The sequence below is a fragment of the Stegodyphus dumicola genome, chromosome 9 (assembly GCF_044657685.1).
Source record: "Stegodyphus dumicola isolate Sdum_Otavi_A_Nest chromosome 9, ASM4465768v1".
Taxonomy (NCBI): domain Eukaryota; kingdom Metazoa; phylum Arthropoda; class Arachnida; order Araneae; family Eresidae; genus Stegodyphus; species Stegodyphus dumicola.
The window spans coordinates 95,112,678-95,128,457 of NC_140776.1; the positions used below are offsets into that span (position 1 = coordinate 95,112,678).

Sequence of the window (15,780 nt, forward strand, 5' to 3'; positions counted from 1 at the left end):
TACGGCAAATAACATCGCTTTTTAAAACCATTTCATGTTACATTATACTAAAAATACTACGGTTTTAAATATAACTTCACTAAAATTATTTGCATATGTATACCAAAATATATAACAGTGAAAACAACTGTGTTTATTAACAGTTGTCGTATGCGTTAAAAGTATTGTTTTTTTGTTATAAAAAATGAATTTAATCATATGTATGTTTTCAGAAAATCCTCTAAGCATATCATGGCATGATAGCTCTTGGATACCAATGCTGAATACAAATAATGTCATGGAATATTTTTCAGAGCGCACTAATCCTTTCTATGATCGAACATGCAATAATGAGAATTTGAAAATGCAGAGGCTTGGTCCTGAACATTTAAGGTATATGGATTTTTTATGTTAATAAAAATGCATGCATTTTATTAGTTATTAGTAATTTATAGTGCTTTTAAAAAAAATAATCCTTTAAATTTCAGCAACATGACAGGATTAGAATACTGCCTACTTCATGTACAAGAACCAATTTTGTATGTAATTAGGAAACAACATAGGATTTCTCCAAATCAAGGTAATTTAGTAAAATGCAGTGAAATTACTCTTAATCAGTAATTTCACTTTTTGTAACCAGAAATGTGGAATTTGAGAGGCCTTCATGTTTTTAATGAATAAAAATATGATAAACCCAAAAAATAAACTCAGCAGGTATTTATTTTGTTAGAACTAAATAAATTAAACATCTGCTAACTATTAAAGAGAATAAACTTCTTTACAAAGGCGAGTAAATATCTGTTTTCAAGTTTGGGATCCATATGCATGATACACAATATACTTGTATATGTGTGTATGTGTAAAATTTACAAATTGATATTGTGAACATAAAGCAGCATTGATGCATAGAAATAATAGCTGTCATTCAGGCTGATAAAATACATGTTGTATCTTCAAGTGCTTTCTTAATTTGAATTAAAAACTGCAATATTACCACTTTTGATCACATTTTTTGCCTTTTTTGCATCATTATGTTGATACAACTTATGAAACAGATATAAGCAGCAACTTATTGCTTTGAAATTTTATGTAAGTATCTGTATCAGGAGTGCTGTGCAAGAATTTTTATGACATTAGTTAGTTTTGAAATGATGCAGTTTAGAGTGATTTATTAAATTAAAAAAATAGTTAAAACTAGTCTTCACTAGCAAGCCTTGGACTACGCCAGACTAATACCTAAACTTTAATATAGGATATGTGTTACTATGAAAAATTTTATTTAAAAAATAAATTAATATTTACTAGCAAGCTTCGGACTGCACTCAACTAATACCTAAACTTTTATTTACGATTTGTATTTTTATAAAAATATTTATTTATTAATTTTTTGAACAATTATCAGAATATAAAAGTAATAAATTCAAGAAAGGGTACTATTCCGTTTTAGGGACCGTAAAATGTTGCAACGAAAATATATGCACAAAAGTGCCAAATCTGGCAAATGCGCTCATTTAACAGCGCACCAAATCTTACGAACGTGACGAAGTGTATAAATTTAGATAGTTGCATATTTATAAGTCTCCATTGAAATACTAGGTTAATTTTTTAATTCTTTTCTAATAATGCTATGGATTTAACAATTTGGGAATTGCCCAATGAGGAAAAGCCTGCAAGAGAATGTTTTCGAAGAAAAGGCATCATTCACGATAGAAAAATATGTTCGAACAACCATGGGATGAAATTATGCTTTAGCGGTAAATCAGTAGTGAAATGGCAGTGCAGGAAAGAAATGGGTAATAAGGAGAAAGGATTAAGAAGTCAAAATTGGTTCGAAGGATCAAAAATCACCTTTCTTACAACCGTTAGGTTTATCTATTTTTGGTGTCTGGAGATGGCATTGAATTTTGTGAACTCCATCTGAAGAAGAACCACAATACAACTGTAGACTGGAACAGTTACATGCGTGAAGTGTGTGCCTCAACTTTATTTACTCGGTGTGATATATGGGTGACACCAACCAACAAGATGTATGAAGGGCGCTGGCTCTCAATCCAAAGGCGCCAAAAGTTTAGTTTCCAAGAGGGAGACCGATAGAAAGGTCACAGAAGGCTCGTGGGAGCCATTAATGAAACCAAAATTAACTTGTATTACTTTATTTATATGTTACAGTTTTAGAAGAAGTCTTGTAGTAGGTGTAGAAGTAACCTGTGTATAAGTATTGTGTTATGTATCTTTCAACTTCAGTGTCAGCAACGCCGCGGTGCACAATGAATTGGAAGTTGATCTCTCAGCACTATCCTTATCTTCAGAGCAGATATTTTTATTTTATTTGGCTTATAATTCCTTACTAAATGTAATATTTCATCTCGATGTACTCCTTCTTTGATATGATTTAAATCAAATTCCTCGTCATTATAATTAATTCACTTCCGATAGTGAAGAAAGTGACACAGAGGTTATTGAAAACGAAAACATTTCGATTGACAAATTAGTCGGTATTCTCAACACAGCATTTATAGGACTTGAACAGTGGAACTTTGTGACTGAACAAGAAATTATGTCTGTTTATAGAATTAAAAAGAAAGTATTATCACATAAAACGAAGCAACTTAAACAACTTACATTGAAAGAAATGTTTAATAAAGTAAACAAATAAATATTAAGCTTTTTTTTTCGTAAATTTTGATACCCTTTAGATCATAATTATTTTTTTTTCATAAATTACGGTTTCATATTTTTAATTTTATAATTTCTGCCTGCCTTCTTACCAGATTTAAACTGATGATCTATAATCTGGAAAAATCGATAATCCGGAATCGCTGAAGTCCCGACGAGTCCGGATTAACGACTTTTGACTGTACCTGTTTCATTTAAAAATATGAGTAAGTCAGTGAACTGCTGAATCATTTTTCTAGCTGACTTTGTGGCCTCTGAGCGTTGTACCTGATTGGTGTCATTGAACGCTGATAGTTCTAAAATGTATTAGTGTTGAAATGACGTCGTGAAAATTTTTAAGGAAGTTCATACAAATCGAGGGCAGTCACAGGTTCCTTGATCACTAACATATTTCCAATACTTTGGAGGAGGATGGGATGCTGACTACAAGTGATAAAACTGTTAGCAGCGTTTGCAAATGTGACAGAGGGCACTGGCTGTGATATTTTTTTTAATATATTTTTTTTTTAGGTATATCATGAATTTTATTAGATTATAAATTTTACTGAAATTGCCCTCTTGGGCAGTATGACCAGGGCAGAAGCAGCATTCTTAAAAAAGATGCAGTTTCTTTTCATAAGTTGTCCAAATTTCAGAATTTGAAAATCTTTTTCATTCAGATGCTGGTGAACATTTTCAGTGCATGTACTAATGGGAAAACTCTCTGTACAACGTTTCGACTTTTTACTTAGGACTAGTAAGAAATCCCCTTATTATTAGGAGAGTAATTTTCCTGAAGTGTTAGTCATCAGCATGGATGATGAAATGATATTCTGCTTTCAATTTAACTCTAAAATTTATGTATTTGCAGAATCAAGAAGCTCTGAAAAGCATTAAAAGGAGCTCTATTTAAGCTCTATTAAGATGTATTTTGCATCTTTTATTATGAAGGGAAATTTTTTCATTTCAAGAATTTGAGCTGAAAATATCCAGAGTCCTAGTTTTGATTGGCTGACTGTGATCCTTTGTCTAATTCCTTGGTAGTGATTGGCTGCTGGATTTCAGTTGGTGTTTGAGGGGCAAAAGTAGGATTTTCTTCTAACTTAGGTGCATTAGGGATTAGCAATGAGTGATGAAGTTTCTTCAGGAGCTGGTGTACACATTTTCAGGTTTGGAGTAATAAGGGTGTCATTAGATATTTGGAATTCTGCTAGTCCTTTTTTTTATTGCTTAGAAGTTTTAAACTTTTAAATTTTCTTTTAGTACAGTCAAAAGTCGTTAATTCGGACACCCATAATCCGGAATGATCTATAATCCGGACCTCAAAGCTACAAACTTTCTGCGCATGCGTCGCGTTGACTCATGCGCGTAAGACCTTTACCGCTGCTAATTTGCGTGTGCGCGTGCGCAAAATACGTTTACGAATGCGCGTTTAATGTATAACGGACGGGATAAGCTAAGCTAAAATTATCTAATTATCTATTTCAGTTAATGTTGCAGATTGCGTTGTTCCTTAATCTTCGAATTGGATCCGGATTATTATTTTTTGCAGACTGTTAGAGCAATTTTATAAAAGTAAGCTTGAACTTTCGATTATGTCAAATAGAATTTCCGATATATATTTACTAATATGTAAAGGATATACAAAGCGAAAGTATCTTTCGGAGTCCATTAAACAAAAAGTGGAATTGCTGCAAAAAATGGATAAAGTTTATCTAAACTTTAACGTGTGTTTATCTAAACTTTGTTTATCTTTAACGCTGCGGCGGCGAGCATTGAATTGGAAGTTGATCTGTCAACACTATCCTTATCTTAAGGGCAGATGTTTTTATTTTATTTGGCTTACAATTGCTTACTCAATGTAGTATTTCATCTCGTCTTTGATATGATTTAAATCAAATGCCTCGTCATTATAATTCGCTTCCGATAGCGAAGAAAGTGACAGAGGTTATTGAAAACGAAAAAATTTCGATTGAAAAATTAGTCGGTATTCTCGACACAGCAATTATATCACTTGAACAGCGGAACTTTGTAACTGAACAAGAAATTATGTCTGTTTATAGAATTAAAGAGAATGTATTATAACATAAAAAACGAAGCAACTTAAACAACTTACATTGAAAGAAATGTTTAATAAAGTAAACAAATAAATATTAAGCTTTTTTTTTTGTAAATTTTGATACCCTTTAAATCATAATTGTTCTTTATTTCGTAAATTACGGTTTCATATTTTTAATTTTATAATTTCTGCATGCCATTTTACCAGATTTAAACTGATGATCTATAATCCGGAAAAATCGATAATCCGGGATCGCCGAAGTCCCGACGAGTCCGGATTAACGACTTTTGACTGTAGTACCATCTATCTGCATGGATATTAATGTTAATTGCTGCAAGTTAATTGCTGATGGCTGCTCCTTCTACACCAGAGATGTCAGTCACTGCAAGTTTGGGTTTGGAATCGTTGCTGTTGCATGGACTGCATGGTTATTTGACATTTGCAGATGCTGAAAGGGCAATAAATCCCATTTCAGTCAGATCTGTGTCGGTTGGTTTTGAAGGAAATGAATTCAGGAACTGATTTACAGTCATGGGGGAAATTCTCATTTTGACATAAACTTCTCTTATGCAAGAGGAACAGTGGATGGTAAAAATAAGTCACTCTCTTTGTCAGGAGATAGATTGTGACTTGATGGGCTGCTGAAATTCTGACATCACTTAGCATGCAATTTAGCCTATGATTGCAGTAAGAGTTGAGAAAGTTAGCAAGAGTAATTGATAGGTTAAAAGAGATCTGATTTAGTGTATGAGACACTAATGGCAATTTGCAAATAAAGGTGAGACATTCTGGAGGGAAGAGATGTTCACACTCTGTGCCACAAGCCTGATTGAAATTAGTGAACATCGGTAATTTCTGGAAATTGTAAAAAATTGCTTTGAAGTGCATGTGCTGTTGCAACTATAAAAATCATGTTCGAATGAAATATTTTTCTCTTTTTATAATTCAACTAAGCATTAGCAGTAGTATTGTTTGAACTGGGATGATTATCAAGATAAATAACTAACTTGTAATACTAATCACATTTAATGTTAGAAAGCAATACGCGGGTATTTTAAAATCACATTTTTTCCTTGGGAAACAATTTTTGTTGGTAAAATATTTGTTCCCTTTGATTATTTAGACATGGTTCTGATTCACCTTTATTATTTGAATATTTATTTACATACGTTATTAAAATATTTATGTATTTTAAACTAAATTAACAAAATATATTTTAAATTACCATTAACTAAATAATTTTTTAAAGAAAATCTTAGAAACATACTCCCACACTTGGGGAAAAAAAGTAGGAAAGTATTTTATGTAATATCTTTTCTTTCATTTTAGTTACTCCAATTGCAGACTATTATATTTTAGCTGGTGTTGTGTATCAGGCACCTGACCTAGCTTCAGTAATTGGTTCCCGAATGGTAATTAAAAAAAATCTTAGTTTTTTAAATTTTGTTTTATTCTTCATTCATCTTTACGTGATATTATTAAGTGAATGAAACAGACACAAAAGTTTTATGAGTGATTTTGCTGTTTATTGTTGCATCATTAATTTTTTTCTTGTTTACATTCAAAGCAATCATGTCATTTTTTAACCCTTTCCGAGTGAAAGATGCATATGCACTGTTAGGATGAACTTTTTTATTTCAAGCGTCTGTCCTGTTACAAAGGGTTATTTATTACTAAGCTAAAATCCAAGAAATTAAAGAAAGATGAGCTTATTGTTTAAAGAATCTGAAAGTTTTCAGATTTTTATATTACACCCAAAAGGGCTTTTTTTTTAATTATGCCCAAAGGGGTTTTATGGTTTAATATGGTTTATATCTTTGTTTAATAAATATCATGGTCTTTGAACTTAAAACATAAAATTCAATTCAGCAGAATATCGCAAAATAATTAAAAAAGAGCATATGTTTAGAATTTCCGATACACTGTCTCGCACACTAGAGATAAAAATGTTTTTTATTCCCGTACAGTGTTGCTATTGCTCGCTTTGAAATCATTGATTTTCTTAATAAAAAACTCATAAATGCTTTACAAAATATGAGATAGATAATGAAACAAATTCCAAATTTGGGCTTCCAGATGCCCATATTCGGGTGGAGACGTACGTTATTCTAAATTTGATGGCTCTAGGTACTGTTGTTTTATCACAATGCGAGAAACATACATACATTTATGCAGATTCTTTATTATTTAATTTATTTAAATATAATACAGGGAGTTAATATTTGGTGGCAACAATTTGAAAGTGAAATACTGTTTATAGTGAATTGCCATCGAATAAGAAATTAATATCCCTTCTGGGCTAACGCTTTTTGGGCTAATAATAGTTGTAGAATATGTATGGAATATATGCTTTGTATATTTTTTATTTGCACATTTAAGTTATTTTTTATTTAAATACTTTTATCTTGCACATTAGTTTTTTTTTTTTTTTTTTCTTCCCCCCAAGTATTTACCTCTGAGTTAGTGACTTTTCACTTTATACAATTGACAACAAACATTTTACTAAAAATTTATTTTTAGTGTGATAAATCTCAAAGCAGGTACCTATACACAATCCTATGCTACAATCCTTGTATTCATAATAGCTCATTTTCCTTTTTGGCGGAATTTTGCAGGAGTTTGAACAAACAAAGCATCATTATCGCATTTTCTTAGAACTTTCATTTGAACAAAGTACTTCCTGTTTATCTTTAAAAGCAGTTAAAAAAATTTGTAATTTCATCTTAGTATCTTTCTTTGTGATTTGAAGTCAGATATTCATCTACAATAGATCCCAGGGCACTGTGACATCATAGGAAATTAACAGGCAGATAGACTCACAAAGGGAGGATGTTCCGTGTCTCAGCTAAGGCACCACCTAACGTACAGAATGATATACAGCAAAATTACATGAACAGTCAAGAAGAGCATGGACAATGCAGGCAAGGTAGTGGACGATGCGTACAGAGCATGTTGGTAAAAGAGGAGACACAATAATAACGAGAACCATCTCCAACAATCTGTCTTGAGACATTACCGTGGCCATCTTCAGCCTGATCACAGGCCATGACTACCTCCAGAGCCATTTCTACAAAATTGGCATTGTCATTTCCCATATGCCCCCTGTGTAACTCAGGAGAAGGGGATGTGGTTATCTGCACACCTACAATATTGTGGAGGTAGAAACCCGAGGAGATACAATGGAAGGCAGGCACATCTATACCGGATGGCATGACATCAAATGGCTAACCTACCAAAGAGAGGCGTTGGCTGAAGAAGAAAATGTAATTCTAATTTGCAACAAAATGCTCTGTCACACCGTCATGCAAGCTTGAAGTGAGTTTGCTTTGTGATGACAAGTCTGTGTGACAGTGTCTGCAAATGTATTTATTAGCATTTCAATATGATCTTGGTAATTAAGGTCATAAAGCAGTGATGCAGCATGCATTCGTTTCTTATAAATGAGATCATATTTTGTTTTAATATAGGTAAAGATCTGAATAAACTTTTAAATCAGTGGACAAAATGCTTTATTTCAATAATACATGATCTTTACAAAAGTTTATTATTTAAAGTAACTTATTAAAAAATTACAATGAAAGAAAGATGTTATGATGAAACTTGAAGATGCTTATAAAGCATGAAATTTTCTACCAGCATTCCATATGGCATCTTCTCAGAGATGACAGTTATAATCTCCTGTTTGACTATACTTTTTTTGATGCCACAATTGGATGAAGAGAAATGGCAACTTTGTTCAGTATTTCATTATTATTATGCTTCCCCGACCTGTGCATGAACAAATTTTATGTATTTGCTTGTTTTTAATAATTAGATTTGATGATGACTTCTCTCAGTCACTAGTTGTATTTTTACAATGGCTGAGTTGTTTCTCAAACCGTTTGATCAATGTCACTTCATCTTCCAATGTAAATCACTGCGCTGTTACAAACAGTACTCTGTCTGAAGCCACTGAACAACTTCTCAGAAAGCAAACTTTTTCTTCATTTGTATTTTTAATATTGCATTTCCAAATGCTTTCATTTACATGTAGTTTTATTTAATGGCTTATTTTGTGTATTTGAATGGAAGGTAAAATAAGACATTTTTTTTTTTAAGTACTTTCTTCACTATCACATAACAACATCATCCTTACTCCTTCCTCAACATTTTTAACATTGTTTTTTTTAAAAAAAATAAAAATACATTAACATATGGAATACTCAGAGCTCGTGGTATGATAATTATGAGCGATCATGAATTTTTTATATTTATATGGGGAGAAAAAAGAAAAATACATGTGGTTTACTTGGAGCTCTTCTAGTCATGGGCAAACTCTATATGATCATAAATGTAGGAATATATAAGCTATAAATATATTTCTGTTCATGATTTGAAGATGGTTTATGTTGGGGATTTATTTGATAATCTTGCTTGCATTTACAAAACAGAGGCTGTAATAATAAGGAATTACCCTTTGTTCTTCAATTGGATTGAATACCAATACATGTCAATATAAAGGAATATTATGATAAAATTCTTCCTGGGAGATGAGTAATGGGCTGCCAAGTATAATGTGCCACTTGTTGTTTGGCTATTAAAATGTCCTTGATTTAACTTCTTATGACTTTTATCTTCGGGTGTACATGTATACATGAAAAATAAATTAAAGACCGTATGCATGTGAAAAGGCAATAACTCTTAACATTGACAGTTAGCCAGGCCACATGAAATGGTTGTTTCATTTCTGTTAAAAAAAAATGAAGAGGAATTTTTAATAAAGACATAAAATTTCTTCTGGTATTTGTTATTTGATTTGTTACGTTATATCATATTTAATTATTTAATTTCAAATTTCTGCAAGATTCATTGCTTATAAATTGATGTTATTTAGTATGATCACCCTTTTCTTTGGGTTTTGATTTTTGTAGATTGTCATTCTTGCGTTGATTTAGTCTAATAATTGATTGAATTAAATTATTAGTTTTTACACTTTTTGTTGCTTATGTACCCATGTCAGCTTATGAAAAATATTATTTTAAAATTTATTATGCTACTTTTCATGCTTTATTTATTTCCTCTTTATTCAATCTTTTATTTTACTTGTATATATTAAGAAATTGATGTCATATTATTTAAGTATCCATTTTCAGTGAAACTGAATTGTATATAATGTTATCAGGAAGTTTCTAAAGAAATATCAGAGTAAATTTCTTAAGAAATTAAAAAGTTGATATCTACATTAAATTTTTCAATTAGGGCCACATAATTTATCTTTTCTTTACTGCTTCATTTATCAAATTTTAGATGTTATTGCAAGTTTTACAAGCCTTACAGAAACATTTTTGTAATCTTTATACTCGGAGCATTTTTGCAATGTTTGTAAGATTTTAAATATTCTGCCTATACTGATGGATAGCAATGATTTTCATGAAAACAACTGATCAATATTGCCATTTTTTAACATTTTAGTTAAAAAATCATTTAGAATACTAGACACTTAGACATTTTGTATGTGTTTGGTATTTGATTTATATGTATGTATATCCAGTTATTAGATGGTTTTTGTATATTTTCATGCTTCTGTTTGTTGTTATTTTATTAAATTTTTATTCATTTATATTTTAGCTGACTATGGTTCATCATCTTCAGTCTGCATTTGATGAAGGTAATAATTAAGAATATGATTATTAGTGGTTTATATGCTTATCTAAAGCTCTACCTCTTGTTAATCATTTTCATAAAACTGAGTTGAAAGTATTTTTATTTATGTTAACGTAAGTTTAAAAGTATAAGTAGAATTGTAGTCAGTGTACAAAATACATTAAAAAAATAAAATTATTTAAATTCATAAGTAATTTATTTTACTCAATTAGAAATTTATTTTATGAAATAATAATACAACTTATACATTTATGAAAAAATATTCAGAAATTCATGGTTTAGATGAAAGTTTGTTTCATAATGATTTAGTCTGAACTTTAATACCTACTGGTTGTTCAAAGTTTCGATTCCAAAATTTAAAATTATGAATTGTCTGAAATATTGTGTAACTTTCTGTGTCATTATTTTTATGTAAGAGTCGTGACAGCTTTTAATTTTGAAACGATGCCGTTTAAAGAGGTTTATGATAAACAGTTGCTACCTTTAGGGCAGAAAGGGAAAGTACCCTAATGAAAAGGAAATGTTAAGAGGACTGTTTCAAATTAAAGCTATAGGTAATGTCATACACCACATATAATTAAATTGCTACATGAATTTTTATCTTTTATTGGTCTATTTTAATTTAAAATAATACTGTCTTGGAAGATATTTTAATTTAAAGTAATATTGTCTTGGAAGCTTTTTCAACACTGTGTAAATAGTAACAGTGTTTGAAGAAGAATTTTTTTTAATGTCTGCGAAATCTGTAAAATAGAAATAAAGTGTATGTTTTAAAAATATACCTAGAGATCAGTGATTCTCATTTCAAATATCTTTCAATATAAAATTAAAACGACATATTGACTAAATATGGTGAAGAAATGTCATGGTATGTGTAGGAAGATTTTTTATTTGTTTTATCACTATTACCAAAATTATTTTTCCTTCAAAGAATAGTTATATATTTTATGTATGATATTTACTTTCTTAATTGAATATAAAAGTAATGATTTATTTTTTTCCAAAATAAATTACTATTTGTCAATAAAAATTTTTAGTTTAAAAGTGTGATACTGGTTATTTGTATGTAGGATTTTTTCATGTAAGGGAGTGAGTGCAAACTTTGGTATTGAAGTGTTATGCATTATCAAAGGGCTGATATATCTCACACTAGCCATTTTCATTGCCTTTTCCAAAAGCAGGATATCGAATATTGGTGAAAATTAAATAAATTTATATAGCAAATCTGAAATTTTTACAAGATTTCAATCTGTGAAAACACATGATCATCTCTGTAGTTTCTTGCCTGTTTATTCTCAAGGTATTTGATGTAAACAGTTTCAGATTAAGATCATTTATATGACTCAGTGGTGTATGCCCTCCCTGTAAGTTGCATATTTGCATCTTTCCCCCTTCCGATTGGAACAATTTCAACACCGAGTAGTGTCATAATAATAAAAATAAGCCAAACTAGTATGATAAGATGTGTACTAATTGCTTGAGATATATATTAGATTTATATATAGCACTATTCCATATCTTTATTTTATTTTTTTTGCTATTATTTGCATTGAGCTATCAAAATTGGCAGTTTGAAAGCTCACAGGAGGCAAAACAACAGGAACTTATGCAGCCTTTGCAGTGCTCCTGCATTTATATAAGTAAATATTAAATTTTTAAGTTCTGATTTATCGAATTAAAAATAATTTGAGGAACTGGCTGAATCCCATTATTATTCTCATCTTTTATAAATGAATTCGCCAGTACTTCAGTGTGCAAACAAAATAGACTAAACTAACTAATGGCTACTAGTTATACTACAACCAATGGAGGAAATAAGTTTAATAGATTTTTCTATAAAAAACCTGCCTCTAGAATCTTGAAAATGTAGGTACTTTTCTGTTGATTTCTGTTTATCTGAATTTTTCTTTTCTATTAATTCTGCCAATGTTTATGTTTCGCACTTGGCACCAAGCATAAACATTAATGCGGAATCTAACTAAATGGTAACAACCCTAATGATATGTTACGTTTCATGAAAAGAATGACCATTTTATTAAATCAATAATAAATACAAAAATAAAAAAAATTGATTACAAAATAGATTTTACAAGATAATTTTCAGATCGCACAGGTGGTATAAAACTGCCAGTTCATTTCACATTGCTGTAAACATTTGCAGCTTTTAATGCAATCCTGGATTTTGAATTTGTGACCTCATTAATTCAATGAAATAAAATACTAGACACTTTCAGCTAGTGCCACTCGGATGTTTGTTTTGCCATTTTGCGTATGGTATCCCACATTAGAATTCAGGCATTATATTTGTCGTTAATTTGTAGATATTCATACTCAGAAGCAGCCGGTTCATCTACACAGCTGAAAATGTAGGAGAGAAAATTCTTACATTAATGTTCATTTTACCCATTTATTTGCAACAATATCATTGCACAGTTGTACATTGCTTCCCCCCCCCCAGGAGGAGAGGGGAAAGACAGTTCTATATCTCCCGTTCTACTGGGCCAATTCACGAAATTCAAATTGCATTCTTCACGTCTCGAAAACGTGACTTGAGATATATATTAGATTTATATATAGCACTATTCTAACGTAGGTATTTTGACACAAAATCGGACTTTTTCTGAAATAACATACCAATTTTGTTTTTACATATTTCGATTCTATGACTCAAATTATGCCTAAATATTAAATTTTGTAACATTTGGTGTGAAATTTATGGAGAAATTCAACAATTTATGTTGGCGCTTTTTATTTAGTTTGCACCAAAATTAGTTTACTTGGCGAACTTCTTAATATGTGGCAACCTATTTTCATTTCCATTTTTACATAGTGCGTGAGAGGAAAAAAAGACTTCTTTCAAATAATCATAATTTCAAATAATATCATTCCTTCTTTCAAATAATGTTCTTTATATTATATTTTTAATTATAATTGTTATTAATTTTTAACAATTTTTTTCTTTTTCGAATTTCATTTGAATTGTTTACGTTGCATAGTTTCTTTCAAATTACTATTTTAAAATTTTCTATTTAATTATTTGAACAGCGGTTTAAATCAAAGGTGCATCGTTTATTTTTTCTTTGAAATAGTTTTCTCTATACAGTCAAAAGTCTTTAATCTGGAATGAGCGCATGCGCATAATACTGATGCAAAAGCAAAGTTTAAAGTTGTAAAATTAAACTTTTAGCAAAAGTAGCAATAGAAGCTCCTTAAGGTTATGTACTGTGCAGACATTGAAGACAAAAGGTTTTAAACTTAACCAATTTATTAACAATATATAAAAATAAAAACACAATGAATAAATTTAATCAATATCAGAAACTTAAAGAATATAACATAATCATTATCAAAAAATTACACTTAATTGATCATCCATTAACCCCAAGGGTTTTCCTTTAAATAACGTTACACTATTAGTAATATTGTAATAAGTCACAGTAAATATTTTACCTGATCTCCAAATACTGGCATTCAATACGCGAAAAACATATCACTAAACAGAAATTACACGGTTTTAATGAAATTCGCTCCACTATTAATAAGTCCATGCTTTATGGTGAAGAAGGCACCTGGAAAATTAAAATGAAATCCTTGAGAGCACTTGAACCGGCAAAACGCCGCTCTCTGTAGTTACACACAAGGAATCACAGCTTAGAAAAACATCGTCGCTAACTTGTGTTGAATGCCGCCTTCGTGAAAACAGGATACCACCCACGGCAGTCGCTCACATCGTAGCCTCTTTTGAGAATCCAGGAAAAGTCATCTTGTAGACTGGAACCACGGCACTTATCACCGGACTGCACGCATTGCAATATCGTCTTCCAATGGGGGCTGGAAACGGCACACCAAGGAGCAAAGAAACAGGAACCAGAAGGAATGAGCCAAATCGAAATCGAGTGAATGGTTAGGCGGCATTTAGTAGCCTCTGCTACTTTAACCATCTCTGTTGGAGATATGCCCTAAGGCGTTGGGAAGAATTAAAAATTAAGGTGATTTACACCGCACCGACAAAGGTGAAGCAGGAATATGTGCTAATGCACATGAGTTGGTATAGTAGACTTTGGAGAAGGAGGGTTCAAGCATCTGGCCGCCGTACAAGCTGTGATGTGTCTTCATTAGTTGAAGAAAGATGATACGTCGAGGCCAGTCACGTGGCTGGTCACCCACCCAAGTACTGACCCCGAGCTCTGCTGCTGTAAACAGGGGAACCTGTGTGTTCAAAAAGTGAAAAGAAATCGTAAACATAGTGAAATTCCCTCAAATGCTTCTAAGCTGGTGATTACTCTTCACTTTCAGCAAATCTCATCAGTATCATGGCTGCTTTGAACCAGGCAGTAAACTTCTCAGCCGTGGTTTTTGCAGCGCGGATCTTCTCAACGTGCTCAACCATACCGTTCAGAAATTTTTTGATTGTAGGATCTTGGATCCAGTTTATGATATCCTTGTACTCTGTGGGTGGGTTTTCCAATTTTTTCTTTACTTTATCACTGTAGAGAGGTTTCATCTGGGTTTTACTGCTGTCTTCCTCTGTTTCGATGAATTTCGGAAAATCTGTCGGCATAGGGATCTTAGCTGCTAGCTTCACCTGCTGCTTCTTTGCTTCATATCGCTTCTTGTACACGGGGCAACCCCTATATGAACTTACATGCGGTAGTGAGCAGAAGATGCACTTAGGTTTTTATTCTGGCTTTAGAGGGCATTCTTTACTTCTATGGTGCTGTCCACACTTGCAGCATCGCTCAGGATTTGAGCAAAAAGGAATGAGTCAGAGCGACGCGAGATACTTATACCTGAAGTAGATATAACGTAATTTCACGGCAACCAATCAGCTATCGGCACGACTCGGCTTTCCAGATGACGTAACATCAAGTTTCGTTTTTGCATCTTAATTAGGCTGGAACAGTCCATTCTTAATACAAACAGTGGTAGTGAAAAACGAAGTAAAAGTAATTACTATATCCCTTTAAAGTAAGAACTAAGCCTTATGTAAAAGTTAGAAATATTTCAAGGAGGAGAGATGATGCAGAAAAAGGGTTACAATAGGTCATATTTTCCAACAAATACCTATACACATGCGCATATGCATTTACGCATGCGCGTTTAATGTATAAAAGGACGGTATAAGCTAAGCTAAAATTATCTAATTATCTATTTCAGTTAATGTTGCAGATTGTGTTCTTTCTTAATCTTCTAATTGGATCCGGCTTATTATTTTTTGCAGACTGTTAGAGCAATTTTATAAAAGTAAGCTTGTACTTTCGATTAAGTCAAAAAGAATTTCCGATTCTGGAGCTACCAAAGGATCTACAAAGCCAAAGCATGTTTCAATGTCCATCAAACAAAAAGTGGAATTGCTGCAAAAAATGGATAAAGGCATATCCTTTGATTCTCATATATTATCGTAATGATATCTCATAGGCATATTCCGAAATATGTTTATCAAT

At 31.6% G+C, this 15,780-nt stretch overlaps 1 protein-coding gene across 3 annotated transcripts in view; it reads left to right on the forward strand.

The window, feature by feature from the left end:
• The window catches only part of MED6 (mediator complex subunit 6), a 90,281-nt gene that overhangs the window by 54,856 nt on the left and 19,645 nt on the right, over positions 1–15,780 (forward strand). For all 3 annotated transcript variants that reach the window (XM_085823785.1, XM_085823783.1, XM_085823786.1), the window contains exons 2-5: positions 213–372; positions 468–559; positions 6,023–6,105; positions 10,301–10,340. In XM_085823785.1, coding sequence (XP_085679911.1) covers positions 213–372; positions 468–559; positions 6,023–6,105; positions 10,301–10,340 — 375 coding nt within the window. The remainder of the gene's footprint in view (positions 1–212; positions 373–467; positions 560–6,022; positions 6,106–10,300; positions 10,341–15,780) is intronic.